Genomic DNA, 24,632 nt, shown 5'->3' with positions numbered 1-24,632 from the left:
TGTAGCCCCGAGCCCACAGGCGGTGTTCGGACGAGCTTTATGGAGCTCCGTCCATGTAGCTGAAACACCTGAGCCCGGCTGTGCCGGCCATGGCCGCGAATCCGGGGGGTTTCGAGCAGGTAACGGAGCTCTCCCGTGTGCCGGCGGCTCGGCGTGGGTGGCGTCTGGGCTGGGGCGGCCGGACCCAGCCCCTGCTCCCGTCAGGAGCTGCGATGTGCCAGTCTTGTCTTTCAGACGGGATTTTTATGGGAGCTGATGGTTGCCAGGGCAACGGAGGCTTCGGGGAGTCTCGCGCGCCGCAGCCCCGGCCTGGGAGCGCCGGGAGCAGATGTTGGCTGACGCCAGGCGCTGCCAGCGCCGCTCATGCGGGAGCTGCCGGGGACGCTGTGCCCGGCTGCACGGGCGGCACCGCTCCCGCTCCCCGCTCCCCTCTGCCCTGTAATTTAGTATTCTTGTCTCACCCCACAGGGGTTCCTCAGCCGTCGGCTTAAAGGCTCCATCAAAAGGACAAAGAGCCAACCGAAGCTCGATAGGAACAGCAGCTTCCGGCACATTTTACCTGGCTTCAGGAGTGTGGACCATGAAAGGTAAGGGGATGTTTCGCGGAGGGTGTGGGAGAGAGAAGGAAGATACTGATTTTTCCAGCTCTTGTTAAGATCTTGCTTATCTTATTCAGAGCAAGGGCTGCATCTCTGATAGAAGTAGACTTGGTTAATTGCAAGAGGGGTAGTTTTAATTTGTTGCTGAGGATGCGGTGCAAGCCCTCCCTTTTCAGGTTAAATTCCAGGTGCAGAGAAGCCTGACTGCTCTGCTTTCTCTTTCTCAATAAATCCTAAGTTGATGCACCCGCATATAAATAGCACAGAGATGCAGCAGCCAGAGCCGACTGATGCAGGTGAGGGAGGGAGTGGAGGGATGCTCCCACACTGGACTGCACCGATCACAACTGGGTTACACACGGTAGGAACAATACCATGGAACAATAACAACCATAATCTCCCCAAATGCCTGTCTCCCCCTCACACACATCCGTCTCCATCCCGCCGTTGTCTGCTGTCATTACACGGAGATGGAGCCTCGGCGTGTGGCTGGAGCTGCTGCTTGTCTGAGCCATGACAGGAGCTCAGTCCAGGAGGGATGTGTTGCAGGGAATGTGCAGATGGATCTGATAAAGCATTTCACGTGGGATGGCCAGTATTGGAGCAAATTTGGAGTAAAATAAAAGAGAAATGAGATCTTGGGTTTATTCTTCAGCTGGTTTAGAAAGGAGAGCAGCTCTTTAGTGGATTTGTGTGTATTTATGTATGTGTAGATTTATGTCAGTGTGAGCATCAGACAGGCACCGTTCGAGGTAAATTCATGTGGAAATTCACATGCAGATCAAGGTCATGGTTGGGGAAGACAGATTCCTTTACCAACCACAGAAACAGACCAGTGGTTTGCTTCCAAAAGGAAGATCTTTCAACCTTACACAAATCATTTTGGGGGGTGACAGAAACATTGAAGTGCCAGGAAAAGTCTGCATCTGAAAATTCCGCCAGGCTGGACATACCCTGATGTAACCAGTTCAGAGCAGAGGCAGTTTAATACCCCAGGTACTTGAGAACCCATTGAGTGAATGCTTCACTTTGAAAAGGAATGACAACTTACTTTGTCTTAGCTGTACTTACTCATTGGAGGGGCCGTGAGCTTTTGAAGCCCGCAAATAACAATTGTCAATCTGGATTTAACCTTACCTGACCTATTGCAGCCTCCTAGGCTTTTTCCTTCTGGATTCTGCAAGTGAAGTGATTGTGGTGGTTAGTGCCGAGTAAGATTTCAGGGATTACTATCTGGGCAGACAGAGTTGATTTGATTCCTGTGCTGCAGTTTTCCCAAACGCTCGAAGTAGGGCACTGTGTTCCAGAGGGAAGCGAGCGGAGCCGGGTGGCCGGGAATGTGCCTACGGGGTGCTGCTGCTCTGCTGGGAGAACAGGCAGATTAGGCAATGTTTCCTTTCTACCTGGATGAGTTTTGTTTTGTTCTGTGACTTGGCAGGATAGGATATGGGAATTAACTGTTCTGGCCAGCCCTGCAGCCAGAGTCATTTTCCCAAATTAAGCCTTGTAATTTCCCTGCCCTCCCAGCACAAGAGCCCCGGAGCTGGCTGGGCTTCCAGAGAGCCAGATGTACTGCAACTTCTCCTTAAAGAGACTCAGGGAATGCTGCAATGTGTTTCCAGTGTAGAGCTGAAAGGGTGGCTTAGAGGAGAGGTGGCACTTGGCAGCCTCAAATAACCAAAGATTTGCTTATATGAGTATGAGAAACTGAAAATGAATGATACCTTAATGATACCTGAGATTAGACCTTCTGTTAGGCAGGCATCACTCAAAAATGCACTTCCTCTGTGATACACAGACATCCCTGAGCTGCAGGACACTGAGACTCAGTGGCTTTTGACAGCAGGCTCTTAGTCCCTCGCTGCCATGGCAGTGTCAGATCTGTCAGGTGAGCAGGAGTCCTCTGCAGGAGAGCTTGGCCTTAGGGACTGTTGCTCTCAGAGAGGTGAAAGAAAAGCAGCAGCTGGGCCTCTCAGTCATGCAGCGAGGCTTTGGTTACAGAAGATAATTTTATCTTCCTGAACATTCCCATCCCATTGTATGTGCACAATGTATATGAAAGAGCTCCGGTCTTTCAGATCATTCTCGTGCATTTTCTGCTGTGCTTGTCGTGCTTGTAATCCAAGAACTGTTTCGCAGAAGCATTTGGTATTGGAATATACGCCTCTTAAATATTTGATTCTTGACTCCATCTTGTATTGAAGCTGATTGTTCAGGAACCACTCCTCTGCTCGTGGAAGTCACCGTTACAGCAGTGTTCTGTTCTGGAGCGTGGGCCAATTTCTGCGGGAATGCCACAGCAGAAATGAATAGTGCAGTAAATGCAGTCAAAACACTCCAGGCTGAAATACTGAGCTACAGTAGATCGTAAATGCTTCTGTTACTTGGCTTCTTTGTATCTAAATTGGGACTGTTCCTGCCCCTTATTTCCTTTATTTTTCCTTTCCTTGCATGTCCTGTTTATCCTTCAGATGAATATATGAAGTACATGAACTGTGCACATGCATGTTCAGACAGATAATGACATGGATGTGCCTTGTGTGTGGGGCAGAGAATATAAACAAATACATTTCACTAAATTACTGCGGGGTTCACATGGATAGAATTGGCCAAATTTTGCCAGTCTTGTGCATACTGGTTTTTTTTCCTGTTACAGAAACAGTAATACAGTTACTGCTAGTGAGTAAAAGAAGCAAAATCAGAGCAAGTGTAACTCACGTTCTGTATGAGAGGTGCATTAGTCTGGTACACTCAGAGTATGTAAATATGAGATCTAAAGGAGGATTGTGGAATGAGTGTTTCTTTCAATTTGCTGGCTGGTCATATTGCTTGTTAGAGCTAAAAAGGGTTCCAAAAAGTGGCTTTTTGCTAACAATGTCTCCTGCCTCCTGATTTATTACAGCAGCTCACTAAGTTTTTATCGTGGAGCGCTGAATGCTTGGCTTTGTAGTGGCCTCTGGAATCAGCCACAAATCAAGCATTTGGCAGATGGATTTTTCTTAATTGGACCCACATTTCTCCTACAAAATTTGTGATGGAGAAAATTTCTGGGTTGGACATGGAGCACAGGGAGCAGAGCCAGAGAAGGGAGAGAAGGTTGTTCTGCTGCAGTTGTTAATTATTGGTGGGGATGCATTGCTGATTGTTTTCTTGTGGTGGCAAAGGTGATTTTATACCAGCACTGAGAGGGCAGGGCCACAGTATCACTGTGTGGGACAAATGCCTTCAGATTGTCATGATTTGGTGGGAAATGGTAATGTAATCCCTGAACTGATCATTGCTGGGGATGCTTTTCCTCAGTGCACCTAGAATCCATTTAATGCTAAGGGACTCTGGATTACCAACATTTGTGATTATTTTGCAAGGTTGTTTTTTTGGGTTTTTTTATAATTCCAGGAGATAACGTTCCATTTAAGCTTTTATTGGCACTACAAAAGCCTGAGCATATGGCTGATTGTTAAATGAGCCTCAGCCTTGGAAGGGGTACAGCCCTGCATTAATAACAGCAGTAACTTGCACTACTGAGACTTCCTCTTTAAACTCCTTTTTGTTTTTAGCCCATCCAAAATTTTTGCTTCTAACCCCCAGAGGGAAGAGGAATTGTACAAGTCATGTACTGCAACACATTTAATTCCTACTGTGGTGTCCATGCTGTCTGTTGTAGAGGGGCTTTCCACATGCACAAAACTTAACTTTGGTGCATCAGGAACTGATGAACGTCTGTGCTCCTGCAGCAAACTCAGTTTGGGAGTTCTTGGGGATCTAATTACCATTTGTTTATTCCCAACAAACCTGATATGCCAAATGTTTTTAGGCATGATGAAATTGGTTAAGTTTTATGAGAATCTGGTGAGTGCTGCATGGCGAAGGATGAAGAAGTTGCTCTATTTCCTCTGGAATTGGAAAGAGGAATGACTCATCCTGCAGAAGTAGGACACTGGCAGACCCCAGAATGCATGGAGGGCTTTCAGATCTGTGTGAACAAGTGCTGGAGAGCTGCTTCCTCTTCTGGCTCCTGCTTAAATGGCATTATCCAGGGAAGCTGTCTGAGTAGGAAAACCTACACCAGTGGGGATCCCCTGAAGGGCAGCCCTGACACCACACTACGGACAGCCGGGCTCTAAGGAAGATACTGTGAGGAAACACCGTGCAGTTTGTGCAGGGAACCATCCAGCCCCATCAGCAGTGACTGAAATGCAGAATAAAACATCTTGCACAGCCAGGAGCATCCAGCAGGACCCATGTCACTTGTGCCAGGGGTGATGCCTGTCCCCACTGTCCTCACATCAGAGAACAGATTTCAGCAGAAAACCAAGATTCAAGGACAGTCTCAGAATTGAGACTGGCCTTGTGTAGTACCTGCATTTATACCAAGGCTGCTTTGTCCTGGAATATGCAAATCAGCCTTTTAATGGGGTTCCTTTGCAAAATATTTCTTGAACCAGAAAGTTAATTACTGATCTCTAATTAATGGCTGTGTTAAGAGGCTGGAGTAGAATCAGCGAGAGCTGCTTTGAAGGAGAGATGCAGGAAGAAATTATCATTTCTTTCCATCAACTGTGATGTTCCTCATCTTCTTCTTGTGGTATTAGGAAGTTTAGACATTTTAAAAAGGAGGATGTTGTTAATGGAAAGAGGGCATTTTGAAAGGGTTTCTTTGGGAGGCATTGAAAGAAACAAAAATCATAATTTAATAACTCCAAGAGGGACAGAGATGGAGTGAAAGCAACGTGGGGCCTTTCAGCTTCTCCCAAGGCAGCAGCAAGGTCTCAACTGTTCCTCTTGTTAATTTGGCTTTTGCAGATACCTGTGAACTTGTATCAGAGGCCTGAGGTAAATGTGTTCCCCGTTCTCAAAGGAATACAGAGACACTTCCCTTTATCCTACACGTTCAAACCAACTTCCTAATGGAACGGGGGGTCACGCCTAATACCTGTCACTACTGACTAAATGAACTCCTGGTAATTCTTCAAGTCGTAATAAATGCCAAGGGAAGGGCTAAGAGGCTGGAGTGATTTTCATAGAATCATAGAATCATGGCAGAATTTTCCCAGCCTTTTTCCCAGTTCTGCACTCACTGGTTCCTGACAGCCCTGTGCCCCACGGGGTGCAGCCGGTACATTGACTCAACTCGGAGTCACGGAGCAAAATTAGAAAATCCTTCCTGCTTCGGCATATGCGGCTCTGCTGGGATAATTGGCTTCATGCATCTTACAATTAGCTTGCAAAAATATGTTTTGCATCCCTGACCTTTTCTCTATACGCAAGGCCATTGTTTCCCTGTCCTGCTTAATTACAAAATAGAGCGTTGTGTGAGGAGAGAGATGACATCGCTGGATCGTCGGCTCTAATTTGACGAGACATCGTAATGGGGAGTTTTCATACTGAGGGCACTGAATTAGTGTAGCGTGAAGGCACATTTCTCCAAACCTACTAAATAAGGAGAAGTTAATTTTCTGCTCTATCTTTCTGACGTTTGTAATCAAAGCATTGTATTCCAGCTGCAGATGGTTAGCGTGTGAGGGATGTTTGGGAAATGCCGACAATCGCGAGGCATTGTCTCCATGGCCAAGGATCAGGTTGATTAATGGATACAAGGATGCTTGCTTTCATTTTGCTGCTCTCCCAGTCTGAATACACATTATTGACTTGTGTGGCCATTGCCTGGCAGCTGGGATGTGGTGGTGCAGCAGTGCACACCTCAGGGGGACAAGCAGAGAGCTCCACTCGTGTCCCTCGAGCACAGACTGAGCCAGGGTGACAGTTCCACTGCGTTGTGGCCCGTGGTGTCTTGATACTCTCCAGGTCGAAGACAGGAACTGCTACTCCTTGCATCAACGTTTTGTTTCCAAACAGACCATTTATTCTGACTTGGCCCTGGTGAGGTTTTCATGTGCATGAATTTCAGTGCAATTACATTAGCATTACTCTTCATGTCAATAACCTCAAAGGAAAAAAAGAGAAAGAAAATGCCATCGCTGCAGCTTTTCTACCAGAGGATGCTTTCTGCTCCTTCTAGACTCTTCTCTTTTTAAATATCATCTCTTTACAATAGATACTGAGATACTTCTATCCCAGGCTTAAACACCCCCCTGCGGTGGGCAGGGACACCTCCCACAGCCCTGAGCAGCCTGGTCTGTGGAAGGGGGGTGGAATGAGATGAGCTTTAAGGTCCCTTCCAACCCAAACCAGTCTGGGATTCTGTGATTCTGGCTCACGGGGAAAACTGCTCCTTATGAAACCATCGAGTGTACACTGAGAGGAACAGTCCTGCTTTACCCAGCCCATTGCCTCCTGCCCACGTGTTCCACTTCCCCTCACACGATCTTGGGAAGGTCAGCAAGTGGATTCAATGGGAAATGATTATTTAAGGGGTGATTTTCTGTTTGGTTGGGGCACCGAACCAACTCCAGTAGCTGCAGAGAAGCAGGGAGATGGCAGAGCAGGGACTTTCCCTGTTTCTGGCACAGGCAGCTGCATTTAATGGGGTATAACTGTACTCTCCATTCCTGTCCCTCGTTGCTATGTGGGCCTGGGGGAAGGATGTCCAGTTGGCACCTGCCTCCAATTTCCCTCTTACATGGAATTTGCCATCTCCTAGGAGAGATCCATTGCATGTTGGTTCACACTTTGCTGTCCTCCTCTCATTTCTAGTGGCAATCAGTTTTAGCAATAAATGGTTTTCTCTCTTGGAAGGAAGGAAGGAAAGAAGGAAGGAATGTTTTTTAAAAACTTTTCAAACCAACTTCCACTCTGTTCTTTATTGAAACCTTGCAAAATCTCGATTGGAAAATCTGTGTGAGGGACAAAGAGTTGCAAGTGAACATGGAAGTGAGGTGGGGAAGGGTTCCAAGCCTTTGTTCAGAGCTGGGACATGCTGATGTTTGACGTGTGTTCCTTGTTATCCCAGTTGTCATTGCAGTGCTCGGGTACTGAAATCCACTGATTGTAGCTGGAGGCAGCAGCTGGAGCTCACTGCTGGCTCTGACTTGTACAGAGCACTGGCTGTAATGATGTTCAGGACTTGTGAATTCCAAATAACTCTGTCAAGTTCATCCATCAGCTGGGAGGGAAGGAAAAACCAGACTGGGGAAAAAAATATGCTTCTTCTTTGCCATATTCTTTAATAAAACCTTAGGATATAGAGCCTCTGAAATGGTTATTAGCGAGAATTCAAGTAGTTTGTTCACCTATGGATATCTTATGATAGTGATATTATTACTGTGCTTATCTGGTTGGCAGTGCTTACAATTCAAATTTTCAGTACAGCTACAGAATGTCTCACTTAGGTTCTGTTCCGCACAATTCAGGCCAGGTGTGATGAAAAAAGCAAGAACTGATTTTAATTGAATTAAACCAATGCATTTTAGCTGGAATGAAAATGTAATTTGTTTAAAAATACTGAACTGATTTGAATTAAAGCCAGAAATATGAATTTAGCTTTAATCCACGTGTGTTACATAAGTAATTATATGAGAAAGCGCTGTGGCATGCCTTGTGATTGATAATGTGCAGGAGGGTGGCATACCCTCGTTCCAAATGATGGAAATGTAGTAGGAATTAGTAGGCAGAGCTGTTCTGTCAGGCTGTGCCCTTTGCTCACGTTTACAGATGTCTCTGGGATTAAGCTGGCCCTGTACCCTGCCTCCCCCACTCCAGGGGGGATTACCCACAACCCCATCCCAGCCCCCAGTGCCACCTCTCCGGCGGAATCCCTGTGCAGAGCGGGCCTGCGGCAGGTCCCAAGTGATTTACATAACTCGGCTCTATGTACCTTGAATTATTAATATTTTGCTGTCCTGGCTGTGTGGGGAGATTTGTTCCATTAGGGATGTGTTTGTTGCTATATAGTAGCACTTTAGATGATGGGAATACACGGAGAGAGAGAGAGAGAGAGAGAGAGAAGGATTTATATGTTAAATTCTTTTGGTGAGAGCAGAGTTTTTACCAATGCCTGCCTTCTGAGGATTGCAATGAAAGGCTCAGGGCTGCTGTTGCTCATCTTGGAGTCTGGTGTTTATCCTCTGCCTGGCCGTAATCCTCCCGGGCACCAGGCAAGGCCAAGTGCCATCAGGATGTGAAGAGTTTTAATCATGGCATGGCAGTGTCCGTGATTTCCCTGGATCGTGGCACCTCCTCACCTTCCCCAGTGCTCCCAGGGAAGGTGGCAGTGCGTGTTGTTTGTGCAGGTCCGTGTGGGTGAGCACAGCGCTTCTACAACAAGGTGTAATTAGTGAGTGACACAGGGCCACGTGCAGGGGGTACCTTGGAGGGTGCTGGGCACCCCGAGGCTCCGCCAGGCCCCGCCGGATGCTCCTGGTGCCTTTCCTGAACGGGATATTGCATCCGCAGAGGCTCTCTGCAGGAACCCTCTCCAGCTCCCCCGAATTAATTATTCACTGATCATCACTCAGACCTTATGGATTAGGGAGCAGGGAGCAGGGTTGGCAGGGGGTGGATGGAAGATGGAGCAATTTGGATTGCAATTAGTATTTCATTTCTTCCCTTGCTCCCTGTTTGCTTAAATTGGAGATTGCGTGTTAGAACCAAGCAAGGCTTTACATCCCAGCAGTGGAAGTGGAAGTTCCCTGTGCACCAGAAACCAGCAAATCCACTACAGGCCTTAAGCTTCCCAAAGGGATCAAACACTCAGTTTGAGAAGTTGAAATATCAGAGGAACATGTTCTGCTTAGAAAATGGTGTGAGGGAACAGCAGTGCTTGGTCTGCTGGAGAAGGGACTTCACCAGTCAAATCGTACTCTCACAAGAACAGCATTTAGATGTTGTCTCTCTCCATCCTGAGGGAATGGCATGAAGCTCTGCCAGGCAAGATTTAGGCTGGATTTCAGGAAAAGGTTCTTCTCCCAGAGGGTGGTGGGGCACTGACCAGGCTCCCCCAGGAATGGTCACGGCCCCAAGGCTGCCAGAGCTCCAGGAGCGTTTGGACAGCACTCTCAGGGACAGGATGGGATTGCTGGGGTGTCTGTGCAGGGCCAGGAGCTGGACTGGATGATCCTTGTGGGTCCCTTCCAGCTCAGGATATTCTGTGATTCTGTGAGCTCTTATCTCTCGTCTCCCCTTGCTACTCCTGGAGTGTGCTCCTTGCCAGGAATCCTCTCTGGGAGAAGGAAAACCCATCTGGGTGGGCAGCCCCACAGCCCCAACATCACCCCCAGCCACCGGGGCTGTTCCCCTCTCAGACAGTGTAATTGGGAGTTCAGTCATTACAACACTGTTACCAAGAGTTGGAAACTCTGCTCCACCGGTGAGACTGTGTCTAATTTTGAAACCTCGAGGGGTTTTTTGATTATACCAGTAACCACAGTCTGGGTCACACTTTGCAATAATTATCCTGATGTCTGAGAGCTTGTTAGAACATCCCTGGAGGAAGGGGTCTGGTTGCATCAGAGGAGAATTTAGAGGTATATGCTGGCAAACCTTCAGCACTGGAGATTTATTTAAGTTAGTTCTTTTAATTGCTTTCCAGCATCCCAATTCTGTTATAAGCTCTCTGAGCCATCTAGGGAAGTGAGTGTAGCTCACATTAATCGCCTCAGTCCTTCTTCCTCTGACTAGTTACTCCCAGCTTCATTTACACGGGCATTTGAGCCCTACAGAGCAGGCAATAATTTTGATTCTGTTTAAACATGTTCTAACAGAAGATATAAGATAGGAAAATTCATCAGCTGACTGCAGCACTGGAGTCTTTTTTAACTCTCGTCTCTTAAGCATGGCTTACGATCTTTGTATAACACTGCTGCCTCCTGAGTCTGTTGGCAGCTCTGTGATATGTATTCATAGAGCAATTCCAGTCCTTGAGTGAAGCCTGCAAGAAAAGGGCAAAGAATTATTTGTCTTTTTTTTCATTACAGCGGCCCTCTTGTACCTGCTCTGACACACACTTGAGAGAAGTTTGCCTTGATGCCTTTATATCTGAAGCTTTCTCTCTGTACCAGCCCAGACAGGGTGTCTCACCCTCATTAGATAAAGTCACCCATGTTGAAGGTGAGGCTCTCCCTCACTTCATTAATCTCAGTCCCAACCTCTCACACAACAGCAGAGCCTCCACGCACCCTCCGTTACACACTGCGATAGCAGGGAGCGAGGAGCAGAGGGACTCCAGCACGTCCAAGGGGTGGCCAAGGAGCCAGGGCCAGCTCTCTGTTATTCCCTGACTTGAGAGCTTTGTTCTCTCTTCTGAACAGTAGAAAAAGTTTCATTGTCTTAAGAAATAACAATAATCCTGTTTGACTGGTCTGAAGTTTTTGGTCTCAATTACATCTTGTATCAACGAGTTCCTCAGACAGACACTGTCTGATACATAATTTATAGCACTGACAGTTTTTCATCTATTAAACTCCATTATCTTTCATCTTTATTATCTATTCGTTGGCCATTTTAGAAAAGACAGTAAATAGAAACAGGCAATTCATTCCTGATTTTACCATGCATTATTTGCTGATAATTTGTCCTGTCAAGTCTCCTTGTCTTTTCCAGCTAAAGACACTCCTCTTGAATTGTTTTCCATGGGTTTTATCACTTTGAGGCATTCCCTACTCAGTGTGTTTGCTCATGTACAGTATTATGTTGTTGGAAGAAACATCTTTTCTCCACCTGTTTGCCTTGGAAGCACTGGCAAGTCTGTTCTGGGCATCTGGGAGCAGCAGGGACAGGGGCTCCAGGGCTCCCGTGCCCTCAGCCTAGGGAAAACCATGACCTGCTGCCGTTCCTCCAGCATCCCTTTCTATCCCTGAGACTCCTCATCCCTGCTCGTGTCAGAGGAACACATCCTTTTGTTAAAATGAAGGGATCTGGAGTCAGCATTATGCAGAGGAACGAGATACAAAATAACAGAGCCAATAATGATGGGAATCCCCCCACAGAACGGGAGTGCAGCCTCTGGAACAGCAGCTGCAGCAAATACATCCAGGTTATCAGTGGCTGCTTTGTGCTGAGGAGGCTTAGGTGTAATGAGAGTTGCTGCATCCTGGGAACCTCGGCAATGAATAGTGACATTTTCCAATAACAACTTTAAGAAATGCGAAAAAAACATCCTGTGCATGAATGTGGCCCTGAAGGACAGCTCAGGGATCTCCTCTCTCTGCCTCAGAGCTGGACTCAGGTCACCAAGCTTCTTTCAGACGACCAAAAGTGACTCTTAATTGCTTCAGTCCTGTCTGAAAGCTCATCAATAATTTCCTGGGCTGGCTGTCCTGGCATTGGCATTCTGAAACACACGTTAGATTTGATTATTTTTTCAAATTAACATGCAAAGCATGACTTGACCTAAATAATTCCACCAGTCCAATTGTAAGTCTGAAGGTTTTGGAAGTATCAAGTTCCCTTAAACATTTAAGAGAGGGATTTTTACAAGAGTGTGTAGTGATAGAACAAGGGGAAATGGCTTCAAACTGACAGACCACAGGGCTAGATGGGATATTGGGAGGGAATCCTTCCCTGTGAGGGTCAGGAGGCCCTGGCACAGGTTGTCCCTGGATCCCTGGCAGTGTCCCAGGCCAGGTTGGACGGGGCTTGGAGCACCCTGGGATAGTGGAAGGTGTCCCTGCCCATGGCAGGGGTGGAACTGGATGGGCTTTAAGGTCCCTCCCAACCCAAACCAGTCTGGGATTCTGTGATAATTCACAGTCCCTCGTTTCTCCCAGCCCATTATCCTACTTTGTTCCAAATCAGCCCATGGCATTCTCGGTCCTGCAGTAAGTGCCAGGCTGGAGCAGTGTCAGTGCTCCCAGAACAGGCTGTGCTGTATCGCCTGCATCTTGGCACTTTGATTTCCTGCCGTGTGATGTGCTGAAACCACAGCCCCTGTCACTGATAAGCTGAGAAAGCATCACTCAGCCCTGAGTAGTTTTGTGGACACTTTTCTTCCTCTGACACGTTTTTATTTCTATAAATGTCAGTGCATAAAGAGCACAGGATTAAATTTGATTTGTGCTCCTGGTGTTTGGTACATAAAGAACAACACTTGGGTGTCAGTACAATACATTGGAGAAAGTGACTCCTCCCAGCTGTGTTCAGCTCCAAAAATGAATTAACATAAAGAGATCTTCAAAACCCATTGGATACCTCTGGAGATTAAATAGTTTGAAACACTGGTTACAGCTATTCCTGGTATCTGACCATTATTTACAACTATTTGTGAATCTTCAAAATTAGACTCATTCTGTCTCACCTGAACAGTCTACTGAGAAATCTTCTCTTTTTTTTCTTTTTTGTTGTTGTTGAAAAATTATTTGGGTGACTAATGACCCAATTGAAAAAAAGTCATCAGATGCAGCAGCTTGTGATGATGACTGGGGATGGGCTGTTTTGTCCAGGGACTTTATCTACCATTTCCATCAAAAAGTGCACTGGGAAATGTTTTCTCTCAGTGCAGCCTCTCTGTGCAGCCTCTCTGTGCAGCCTCTCTGTGCAGCTGTTTGTCGTGCTGCTCCTGAGGTCACCGAGCTCCCACTTTGCTGTGTCAGGGCATCCAATTTATAGAAACCTCGTCATGGACCAGTTTAAAGGTTCCACATGTCCCTGCCATGGTTGGCTTCATTTTGCATTAACGAGAAGTCCACTGCTGGTAATTTTGGCCAGCAGTGGCCTGTTTTCCCGGAGCTCATCTTTGCACTGCCCTTTTCTGTGCTACAAGAGGTCACATTATTCCATGTCAATAAATTTGTAGAAAAAGTCTCGCTTTTTCTGTTATGGCCATGAGCTGCTGCTGAGCTGGAACAAGCTGGGAATGTCCTCAGTGCTAAACTGTGAGATTGCATAATTATGGCTTACACAACAGCACACACACAGGCAAACAAACCAGGGATTGCTATGTGGGATGGACTCGGGAAGCCTGTGTTGGACGGCTTTCAGCACTCGTGTTCCCTGCAAAAGGAGTTCCTGCTACTTAATTTAGTAACCATATATCTGATTTTCACTTTTCTGGGGAAGGTGGGTGGGTTTGCTCAGAGTTTGGGGAATTTTTGCTTTCCCGTTCTCCCTGGTGGCTCGGAAAGGCGGAGCCCACATAGTGCTTTCCATCGTGCCTGTCTCCATAAGGGAGTGGTTTTCCCCCACAACAATTGGCAATTACGGTTCTTATTTTAAATAACATGAAAACAAAGCAGGCTGCTCCCACCCTGGACTCTGCAGATGGGCAGAGTTCTGAATCCTGCTGGAGTAATCACTGTTACTAATTATAGAATTCGGGGAAGACGGCAGGGCCAGGCAGGCTGAGCTGGGCTGAGCTGGGCCGCACTGGTCCTTCCAGCATGAGCTCCAAAGCAGCAAATCTCACTAATTTCTCTGTTGTGATTTCTGCTCTTTGCTTTGTCTCTGTTTCCCTCCCCTTTGCTGCCCTTGCACTTCCAGCACGGGAGTGTGTAGCAGCATCGTAGTAAGTGCTTGAATGGCTGGAAAATCCTTTCATGGCAAAGCTGTGATTGTTACTTATTTATTTTATTTTTGGTTAATATGACTGGAATACAAATGGGACTCTGGTGCCTAAGGGCCTTGCATTCTTCCAGTAATTCCTTATGACATGTGTCAAGCTCTGTTTTATTCAGGTGGGTGGTGTGATATTAAACAAGAAAGCAAGCTTGCATTTCTCTGCAGCTGTATTTATATGCACACTCCTGGCACAGAGCTGCTTATTAGGAGAATGTCATCTCCACACTGCCTGTACCTGGAACAGTCTGCAAATACCGTGTGGGCTTTAAGGGAAATCATCTTAAATCAATCAGGTCTCCCAACACCGGGGTGTCCTTCCTGCCTTATCCTTTGTCCAGGCAAAGATGGGGCTGCGAGAGATGTTCCTTAAGCAATGCTGCAGCCGAAACAGTCATGTCTGAATGGAATATCGATTTTCTAATTGCTGTGCTGCTGTTAAATGAGTTGTTATGGGGGAGCAGGGGGAAAGCAAACTCAGATGCTTGGCTGGCTGGTTTTGCTTTGGCTCTACTGAACACACCCGGGGTGTTAATGTGGGAAATTCAGCAAAGGGAGGAAGGTGGAATCCTTTTTTTGTGTGGCACGGACATGGAGAGGACAAATGAGACTCACCAGTGGGACAGGCTTATTCTCTCACAAAGCACAAAACAGCCCTTTGGCTTCAGACACTCGGGCTGCAGCCAGGGAGAGAACGAATTGCAAAGCGGAGGCATCTTATGCAATAGTCCCCGGGAGGTGGCTGCTGCTCTCCGTCATCCCGGGCTCTGCCTGAGCTCCTCGGGCTCTCCAGGGCAGAGCAGGATTGGCTGCTCCTCACACACACACAGGCGCCACAGAAGGATTTTAGCTTCCCTGGTGCCTGTCTGCTGCTTATGGAAGTGGCCAGATGGACAGTCCCTGTGCAGCCATGGAGGGATGAGCTGCTGGGACATGAAACCATCGTTAGAAGGGACCACCTGGGGAAGAAAGGGACATCCCTGGGAAAGGGACAGACGTGGGAGAGAAGGGAACTGGACCTCTCTGGCTTTTTTTTTAAAGCCTTTAGTCAGGTATTTTGGAAAGTGAAGTCCCTGTAGTGAAATCGTTATCACAGAGCATCTTCCTGAGACAGTAGAAATAGCTATCAGCCACATCTAACCAATAAATCATACTTCTTAATATAGTTTCAGAAAAAGCAGCATATGTTTATGTGTTCAAACACATCCTCTTAGGAGAAAAATAGCTTCTTTATTTTTCTGAAGATTAAAATGCCAAATCAACTAATTACTTTTCTTTGAAAACCTCTACCACATAAAACACACACTCTCTCAGTGAACTAAATTGATTTATATTCCACCATTAATTCTTTATAGCCCATAATTTGCAGAACAACAAAGCTGGTTGGAAAATGTGCCCTGTTAAGGGACAAACAGCTTTCTGAATAAGATGGAAATATGTTGGCATGGAAAAGAAACGTGGATGCAGCTGAGGCTGGGGTGGCCTAGGGGCTGTGCTGGGGCACAGCCATGGTCTCAAGGCAGCCCTGGGAGAGCCTCCCGAGCTGCTGTGCAAAATCCCTGCAAACTGAGAAGGGGATCAGCCTGGCTGAGGTCATGGGGAGAGGAAGCTCCATGTCCACCCAGCTGGGACAGTCAGTGTTCTCCATGTAAACATCTTTTCCCAAGCTTTTGGATGCTCTCCTGGTGTTCTGCACTCCAAGTCCATGTACATAATTTAATTAGGTGCCGTGACCTTTCCCTTTGGGAGGTGTTTCTATTGGCTTAAGAATATCTGAAATTTCTCCTAATGTCTCCACTGGTCTCATCTGCATTACCCACGGAAGATTTTATTTTTTATTACTGGGACAGTCTAAAAAACTGGAAATAAAATTACGTTTGGGTTCTTCCAGTAAATACGTCAGTGACTGGAATCGAGATCTTGGTAATGAAATTGGAATTTGTCTGTTGCTGTTTTGGGGTAGTAATAAGATGACAATAGAATAATCCAGGTACAAAACTGCTGGGGTTTGGGGGATGAATGAGATGTTACATAAAGGGGTGTCTGCCAGGAGGGCTTGGATTGAGTACATGGATTGGAAGTGGAATTAGAGGCTGAGAGGGGCTCACATTTGAGTGCTGCTTCTCCCTTCCCCTGGATTTCAGGTGGGATCACAGGCTGCCTGCAAGGCTCGGGGCGCTGCATGTTTTGTATGGAAACCTTCTGTTTGTTCCCTGAGATGGGAATCTGTCAGACACTGAATAAATGCAGGCAGAGTTGGCAGGGAGGTGTTACAGCACAGGAAACAGAAACGCAGTCTTAAACAAATTAAAAAGATGGTAATTAACCAAATGAATTTCATCCTGGAGATAATCAGACGAATATATTTAGAAGGAAAATAATCCCAATTCTCAGAAAACAGTAATTAAAATATACTCATTTTTGGGAATGGTTAACAAGCTAAATTGGAGGCAGCAAAGTAGGCTTGGGCCCTGGTGGATGCTCCTTGGGATGGCGTCTGACGAGGCCCTGATGTGTGATCTAAACATAGCCCCGATAGCATCGGATTCGGAGCTTGGGAAACGGCTCTGGCTGGATAAGGATAAGTTCTCGAGATGCTGAAGGGAGCGTGCAGCACAGGCAGTGCTGTTATCTGGGTCGCTGACAGATAACAGAGGATGAATTTCATAACCATGCATTTCAGAGGTGTCAACAGGGGGGAGGTGAAAGAATTTAGGGTGGATAATTGACAGGTAAACACGAGAAAAGGTGGGAAGATGCAGGCATCCAGGTGTCAGGAATTCACCTGCCTGCACCCATGTGTCAGTCGGAGCAGGCTGCCTGGAGAAGTAGGGAGAGCTCCCCATCCCTGAGCCTGCCCAGAGGATGTGCTGGAGGAGTCAAGCACCCAACAGGTCTCTTCTGCTTCCCAGTGGCACCAGAGGATCCCATCTGGGTCTGAGAGCCAGGAGGTTTATGAGGGAGTGGGAGGGCTGGGGGAGGAGGGGAAGGATGTCTGGGTCCCTCTTGTGGGGATGTCCTGGGGACAGGGTTTGTTCTCTGGGGATCTTGGTGCTTTCCTCTGGGGTCTCTCTGTCAGCTCAGCTGCTGCCTTTCACTACCAGAGGTGGGCGTTGTACCCACAAAATATTGACTTGTTCCAGTGCGTTGAAAGCTACAAAGTTTGGGGAATTTTTGGCCTTTCCCATAGTTGGATCTATTGAAGAGGAAGTGGTTGGGTAGAGCACAGAACTAGAAAAATAATGTGTTCATTTCCCAGAGTAAAATCTGTTATTTTCAGGGTTTAGTCCATGAAACAGTGTCAAAACCTCATTGGGAAACTTGTCTCTTTTGAGTTGGGGTGGGCAGATGCACATTCTCTCCTCTACCAAATATGGATAAATACTGTTTTTCTAGGAAACACCCAGCTGATCTGATCATAGTGATTGTGATTTGACATCTGTGTGCACACACAATAATTACATTGATCTAATTTATTACTGAAACTGCCAGTAGGTGAATCGATGGTTGATGAGAGGCAGAGTGTTTGGGTATTCATTTCATTTTCTTATTAAAATGCCTGCAGAGAGGACAGATCATGCTGGGATCTCTGGGAAACAGACCTTTCCAGGATTCTGCAGTTTCTACCTGTCCAGTAAATGGACTGAGGGTGAAGAATGCCCTTGAAATGAGCTCCATCCCCACAGGAGCCTGGCACGGACATTCCAAAGGGCGTCTGTGGGAAGGCGATTCTGCTGCACCCAGTGTCTCAGATGGACTCAGCCCTGTGAAATAAACTGTTAAACGAGCTGCTCCTAGGACTATTAATGAACCTGAGATCCTTACATTGCATATTAGGGGGTTTCTGTTGCATTAAGCCTTCTGCACATCACAATGCTCTTAACTAGAATTTATCTGCATGCAAGAAAAGGGCTAAAAACTGAACTAGAAAGAAAATATCAATAGCAATCCCATAAATTAGCATGCAGATTTATAATCTCTAATAATGGCTAGTCTTTCAAAGAGTTTATATATTTTTTTGCCCTCACCCAAACTTTAAATGTTTCATTTCAAATTTACATTTTCAGTCTTAGACCATCTAAATTGACCTCTTTGCCTAACAGCTCATCTGTTTAGGGGCTTTACTGTAGCCTGGGTTCTTGTCTAAAACAGAATTAATGATGCCGAGGAACTGACTGTGGGGGTTGAAGATAGTACTGGTGGTGGGAAATTAGTGTGAGAGCTTGGAAAAGTGGGCTGGGAATGACCCCAAGGATACCTGTAAGCAACAAAACCATGCTTCCCATTCTCAGTCCGGCCCTCCAGGCTGTCTGTCAGTCAGAAAAGTCTGAATACCAAACAGCTTAAAAGTAACATTTAATGAATAGCTATTCTGTGCTCTTGAAATAAATAAATAGCCCCATTTTCCATCTGTATCTGCAGCGCATTGCCCCTCACAACCTCTTGTTAGAGAAAGACTCTTTTAGGCTGATATGTTTTCCTTCCCCAGCTAATTATGCTCGGTTGAAGTGGGTGCTCCGGATTCAAAAGTGACTGTCATTTAGGAAGTCGGAGTTGGGAGAGATACAGAGTTTCATGGAACCCTCTGTGACCTTGGAATGTAGCAGACATTTTTCTTATTTTATTTTTTTTAAAGTTTGACTTCTTCAAAAGAAGACCTTGAGCCCTGCTCAGATTGAGCCAGCTCTATCTTGCAGTCATTAATGATTCAGTGGCACCTTTTAAGTCCATGTTAGGAAATTCGGATTTTTCAATTTAGTCAAGCTGTGTCTCTTTTTCAAGTACTATGCTGCTCAGTTTTGAAGGTCTTCCAGGATTTCCAGTGGCTTCTTGCAGAGCAAGAGCCAGAGTGTGTTGTTTTAATCTAAAACCTCAGGGCTGCGTGTGTTCCATGGCTGAGCTGTCTACAAAGGTAAAAATGTCACATAGGCTAAGGAGGATCCCCCAGGTGAGCAGTGTATTTCTGCCGTGCTGCTGGAGTCCTTTCTGAGCGTGGCTTGGTTAATTATCTCTTATTTATTTATTTCTGTGTTTGGGATTGGACCAGAAGCAGAAGTCTCTTCTCTCCAAGGGCTCGTAGCTTTTAAATATTGAAGGTTGAACCTCCTCATTGTGCTGAGCTAAACTGAGTGAACTTTGAAATCTGCTTCAAGGTCTGAACTTGGTTAAGTGGCCCTTTCTCTATTTAGTCTTAAGAGGAGTAAAACTCTAAGCCTCTGAGTGGATTCATAGTCACACTTTAATTAATCATATTTTTACAGCATGCTGCCAGCAACTGTCAGGAGGAAGGAGATGCCTCTAATCCAGATTCACAACAACAACAAAATAAATGCACTAGAAATGTCCCTAGCCAATAAACTGCCTCATCCTCCAAGAAATAATACTTCCCACAGCCCAAGCGCAGGAAAACTGATGGGAAGCAGATTTCTTCCACCCTCAGTCCCAATGAGACCAGGCCCATTAGCGAAGCAGGAGCGAGTGCCAGGCAAACCTGTCTCTGTGACACTGCAGAGCTGCTGTTCCCCAGAGCCCAGCCCCTTAGACTTTTCCTTTCGTGCCTGCCACTGCTGTTGGCCTCTCAGTGTGCTCCAAAACATTGGAGATAGGTTTTTTCTCCCTCTTTTTTTTTTTTTCATTTATTATTTATTAATGACACCCAGAGAACACGGCAGTGGTGGGTTGTGTTGTGGTGGCTGCAGCAAAACTCTGGGCTTGGGCTGAGGTACTGGAGAGGGAATCAGTGCGGGAACTCCAGTGCCCCTGATCCCTTGCAGCTGGGAGCTCTTCCCAGGGAGCAGCCCCTGGTATTCCCAATGAGGGACAGTCCCCCTGGATGACACAAGGCAGCTGCTGGCACAGTCCAGCTCTGTCTGTGCCCTCTGCAGCCCATTCCTGTCCCTCGGAGCCAGTGGCAGCTTTGGCACAGCTGCAGGAGGGGCAGGTTTGAAGCATTAATTCCCCAGGGACCCAAGCAGTGCTGTCATGGCTCAGCTGCAGCCAAGGGCCTTTGAAACTTTTGATTTTGGGGCTGTATCTGAGAGATTAATCATAGTCACAGCAGACACAAAAGTCTTTATGGGCTGCCACAAGCTGTGACTCACCAAACTGAACATCCAGGTTGTTTGCAGCCTTCAAACACATTGGTTCAGAGAGATTCCCTCCTGGAATACTGTTCTTGGCTCCAGACACAGCACAGGGTCACTTGCCCTGTGCAGCTCTTCCAGAACCTCCTCTGATTCACCCTATGCTAATAACATCCCCCACTTTCATAGAATTATTATGTAACTTTGACTGCGTTTTCACTAGTTAAAAGACAGGACTTTATTTCTTTCCTTCCTTCTGTTTTTCCCCTTTTTGTGTAATGAAACTGTAGAAAAAGTCTTGAAATGGTGTCATTGAGTAGGTAGAGACAGAAAAAGCTTCCTGTGTTTACAGTTAAAATAGCAAAACCAGTATTTTAAGACTTTTCACCCAGTTTTGGAGATGAACATGCAAATCTCTGTCATAGTGAAATATGCATAGAGATTTTTTAAACTTTTGGTTACTATTATCATTGTTTCTTTCATCTTTGCTGGGGTGTGGTAACAGCAGTGTTACACTCAAGCCTGCTATGTGTTTTCTCACACAGAGAATGATTTTCTTCTGTGAATGGAACATAAGTTCTGGTTAACCCAGAGAGAACAGTAGGCTGAAAGACAAAACCGGTGCCATTCCCGGTGGGAATGTTTGTGCCATGCAGGGAATTGTGGGGCAGTGGGGGTGTCCCATGGGGCTGGGCTGTGCCAGTCCCAAGCCTCACCTGCCTGTGGGACAGCGCTCCTGTGGCAGTGGAGACACATCTCCAGAGCCTTTGGTGCCTGGGGTGCCAGGACTCGGGGCAGGGCAGAGGGGCAGCTGCTCCAAAGAGTTCCTGGTATCTTTTCAGTGCTCCAGGCCCGAGGATTCTTCCCTCTTGCCACCCAGAAAATGGTATTTGATCTGATCCAGTTGCCCCCATTTGCCTTCTCCTGTGAAGTTCTAGTTTAGTGAGTTCAGAAACATCAGTACATTGTAAATTAATTTCAAGTGCAATTTGAAAGCAGGGCCTTGACTATCAGGTGCATGGATACATGAAAAATCCATGTGGCCTTTAGAGTATTTCCTTGCCTTTAAATTAACTTTGACTTGTATAAAAGTAAAGATTTTCTGTATGTTTTATTTTTGGGTTGAGGATGGATTTAATTTGGTGGGGTTTAAATCCTTTAAGCTATTTGCCAGTGTCAGTTATGTTTTTTAATCAGTCTCCTTGTCTGAGGACTTCTTCCCATCTGATTTCCAGTGCTGGCAGTGTCAGCTCCTGTTAGAAATACGGAGTCTGGCACGTCTCACATTCCCTTGAACAGTTTTAGCTTAAAAGTATTGAGGAATGCTGCATCCTGGTGCTGGAGGGGACTGCTGGGAGCAGACCAGATGCTTTTTAAAATGTTCCCTCTCTAGGTTTGTCCAGAGCAGATAAACTCCCTCTGTGCAGAGGGCAGAGTGTGGCCACAGATGCAGAGAATCTGCCCATTGGGCTGAGGGGCTGGGACAGAGGGGGCAGAGTGGGCTCTGAGCCCTGCCTGGGGCTTGTGCTGGCTCCACACCCCATAATTCCCATTCTCCTGCCTTTCCAGGGATTCGCCTGCTTGTTTCCTCAGAGCTGCTGGAGCATATTCCCACCGTAGGTCAGGGTGTTCTTTATTGAGTTGTGTAAAAGAGTTGGACAGGTAATAACAAAAATTTGGCCAGGGTGCATCACACTGGTGGTACTCAGGCAGTGCTGCTGGAGCTGCACCACTTCCCCCCTTCATTTTCTTCTGTAGTTTTCTCCCAGTCAGTTGTCTCCACTCCCATCCAGATGTAATTTTCTTTACACTTTTACCTGAGGCCAGAAAATGGAAAACCCCCATTCTTCCTAGCGTAAGTGAAACTTTGCAGTCCTTCACCATGGAAACCAAATTAGTTCCTAGTGTTTAACTTGCCTCAAAGTCCAGATGCTCTGTTTGCCTGTGATTTTTTGGGAAAGCTACAGCCTTATGTCTCTCTCCATTGTGGCCAAGGCAGAGGGAGGCTGGCAGCATGGAGGGTGACCAAGCAGCCAGAAACACTGCTGTGAGGGGTGACCCGGGGCTGTGGCACAGTCAGAAGTGTGTATATATAGATACAGATAGATTTATCATCGGGTTATTGATCCTGCTCTGTGCACAGAAGCTCCTCACAGCACGCCAAGACAATCTTACCTTGCCCACAGGAAGATCACAACAGGGAAAAGCTCCCTGACAGTGCTTTTGATGATTAGTTTCCTTGGGGTCTCTAATGCCATTTTAGCCAGGCCGGTGGGTGACACCGCAGGTAACCAGCCCCATACATCCTGGCGTCTGTCCCGGGCCAGGGCAGGTTGGCTGCAGCTCATCTCAGCATCCTGTGTTCTGAGGGCACCACGAGGAGAGGGGCTGGTTCCCTCCTGTCTGCCTGCCCAGCACGGTGTGCTCCACCTCGCTGCCTCCTGCCTGCTTAACAAATTGCGCTAATTGTCCAGCCAAAGCCCCTGGGAACCGGGATACGCCTGCGCAGGGGAAAACTGCAGCCGCCATCTGTGTGTCTGTGTCCCCCCTGCTCCAAGGAGCTGTCAGTGGAGTCTGCTCTGAATAATTCAGGCTCTGAGCTGCAATTTGTAAGATAAAGGCAAATAGAAAGTGCCTGTGGCTCTCTGCAGTGGCAGTAACTCTTCCTCCCGAGGTTCGATATCCTGCCAGTGCCTTCAGGAGTGAGCCGGGCAGGAGCCCCCGAGCCCAGCTCCTGTGGTGCTGTCCCTGTGATCACCGGCACACAAACGCTCCTGCTGGCACCTCAGTCCTGCTTCTGTGTCTGTCCAAGTCCAGGGCTTTCCCCCGTTGCTCCCCTCTCATGGTCCGTGGCATTCCAGTGGTGAACTCCTGCAGGAAACAGCTGCAGGAATGTGGAAATGTGGCAGAATGGAGCTCAACTCATTTTAGCTCCTCTCTGGGAAATTTTTTAACTTCCCTGCTTTGACAAACTTGCATTCAGTGCTGTGTAACCAAACCAGCCCGACACAAGAGCAGACAGAGGGAAGGAAGATCTGGTGACTTCACAGTCAGGGCTGAGGGACTGCAGAGCCCAATCTACCCGACCACGTCTTTTCCTTTATTTGAATCCATGGATACCTGTCACAATATTTCTCTGAGCAGTATTTCACTTCATTAGGTTGCATTGTTAACTGTGAAAGTCCTGTCAGTTTTTATCTATTGTTTCCTGCCAAGTGTTTGAAACAATCGGGGGTAAATTATACAGCTCTTTCCTTTAGCAGCCACATGGCAGTTTACTGAGGGGCATTCAGTGGCACAGGATTAAAAGAGATAAGTTACAAGATAAGGAAGGGGTTGAGGGTTTGCATCAGCAAAGGGTTGGTGCCTCACTGCTTTACACCTGCTCTCCCCAGGAACACCTCTTGCTTGGGGTCTTGCTGCTTCTTGCTGCCCCTTTCCCTCCCTCCACCCTGGCCCTGCACGAAACACATGTCCCTGCAGAATCCTGGAATCACAGAATGCTTTGGGTTGGAAGGAACCTTAAAGCCCATCCAGTGCCACCTCCTGCCATGGGCAGGGACACCTTCCACTGTCCCAGGCTGCTCCAGGCCCCGTCCAGCCTGGCCTGGAACACCTGTGGAGTGTTTTTTCAGTGTTGTTACCTTGCTGTGCGTTGCAGACCCAAGTACTGGGCAATGTTAGTCTGTTCCTAGGGTAAAGTGATGAGGCAGAAAGAGTCTTCAAGGCTGCTGAGCCATTCCCATCAGGATCAGCAATTTTCTGTGGGGAGACAGAGATTCATTCCTCATCTCAAGGAGGGCGGTGAGGAAGCTGTTAGCCTCGATTCCCTCATGTGCTTCTCTTCGGGAAGACATTAAGCTGTGCCTAAGTGTTTTGCTAAATAGAAGAGACCTTATTGCAGGAAACTTTAAAGGCACATTTTACAGCTTAAATCTACCTCTGAATGAGCCTTGCTGACAGAAATAAAGGGAATAACAGACTGATGCATGCAGAGTTGTCTCATGATTTTTAAAACATAAGGTCATCATTTACAAACTTGGCTCCTTCAAGTTAGGGATTCAAATGCTTATGTAGGTACATAAATAAGTGGCCTAGTTTTCTGGGATGCTGAATCCATTAAAATCAATGGAAATTTTGCATCTCTGAATAAAATGTCACTTATTTTGCTAGCTAATTTTAGGTACCCAAATACAGAAACTTTGATCTAAAAGAAAAAGATTTTTTAAAAAGCTGCTGAATTTTTGCTATGCTTCTGAAACACCAAGCTGCTGTGTTGGTGTTCCAATTCCTCCTTGAGGCCTGGCCTTTGGGGGAATTCAAAGGAAATCTGGACTGAGTCCTGCATGAAGAATTCACCTGGAATCACCTCGGTGTAGAAGAAGGAACATCTTCACCTGTGGAGTCTGCAGTGTACCCTGTCCACTCCATTCACAGCCTGGGCCGAGGGCACAGGGAGAGGATCCAGCAAAACAACAAGTCAAAGCCTGCTGTAACAATCTCT

At 46.8% G+C, this 24,632-nt stretch overlaps 1 protein-coding gene across 8 annotated transcripts in view; it reads left to right on the top strand.

Moving 5' to 3' along the window:
• LOC104688508 (DAB2 interacting protein) overlaps positions 1 to 24,632 on the top strand; it is a 163,888-nt gene that overhangs the window by 64,552 nt on the left and 74,704 nt on the right. For all 8 annotated transcript variants that reach the window (XM_039561595.1, XM_039561596.1, XM_039561597.1 and 5 more), the window contains exon 3: positions 469 to 587. In XM_039561595.1, the coding sequence (XP_039417529.1) occupies positions 469 to 587 (119 nt within the window). The remainder of the gene's footprint in view (positions 1 to 468; positions 588 to 24,632) is intronic.

This window comes from Corvus cornix, chromosome 17 (assembly GCF_000738735.6).
Source record: "Corvus cornix cornix isolate S_Up_H32 chromosome 17, ASM73873v5, whole genome shotgun sequence".
NCBI classification, from domain to species: Eukaryota; Metazoa; Chordata; class Aves; order Passeriformes; family Corvidae; genus Corvus; species Corvus cornix.
This window is presented reverse-complemented; position numbering and strand designations above follow the sequence as displayed.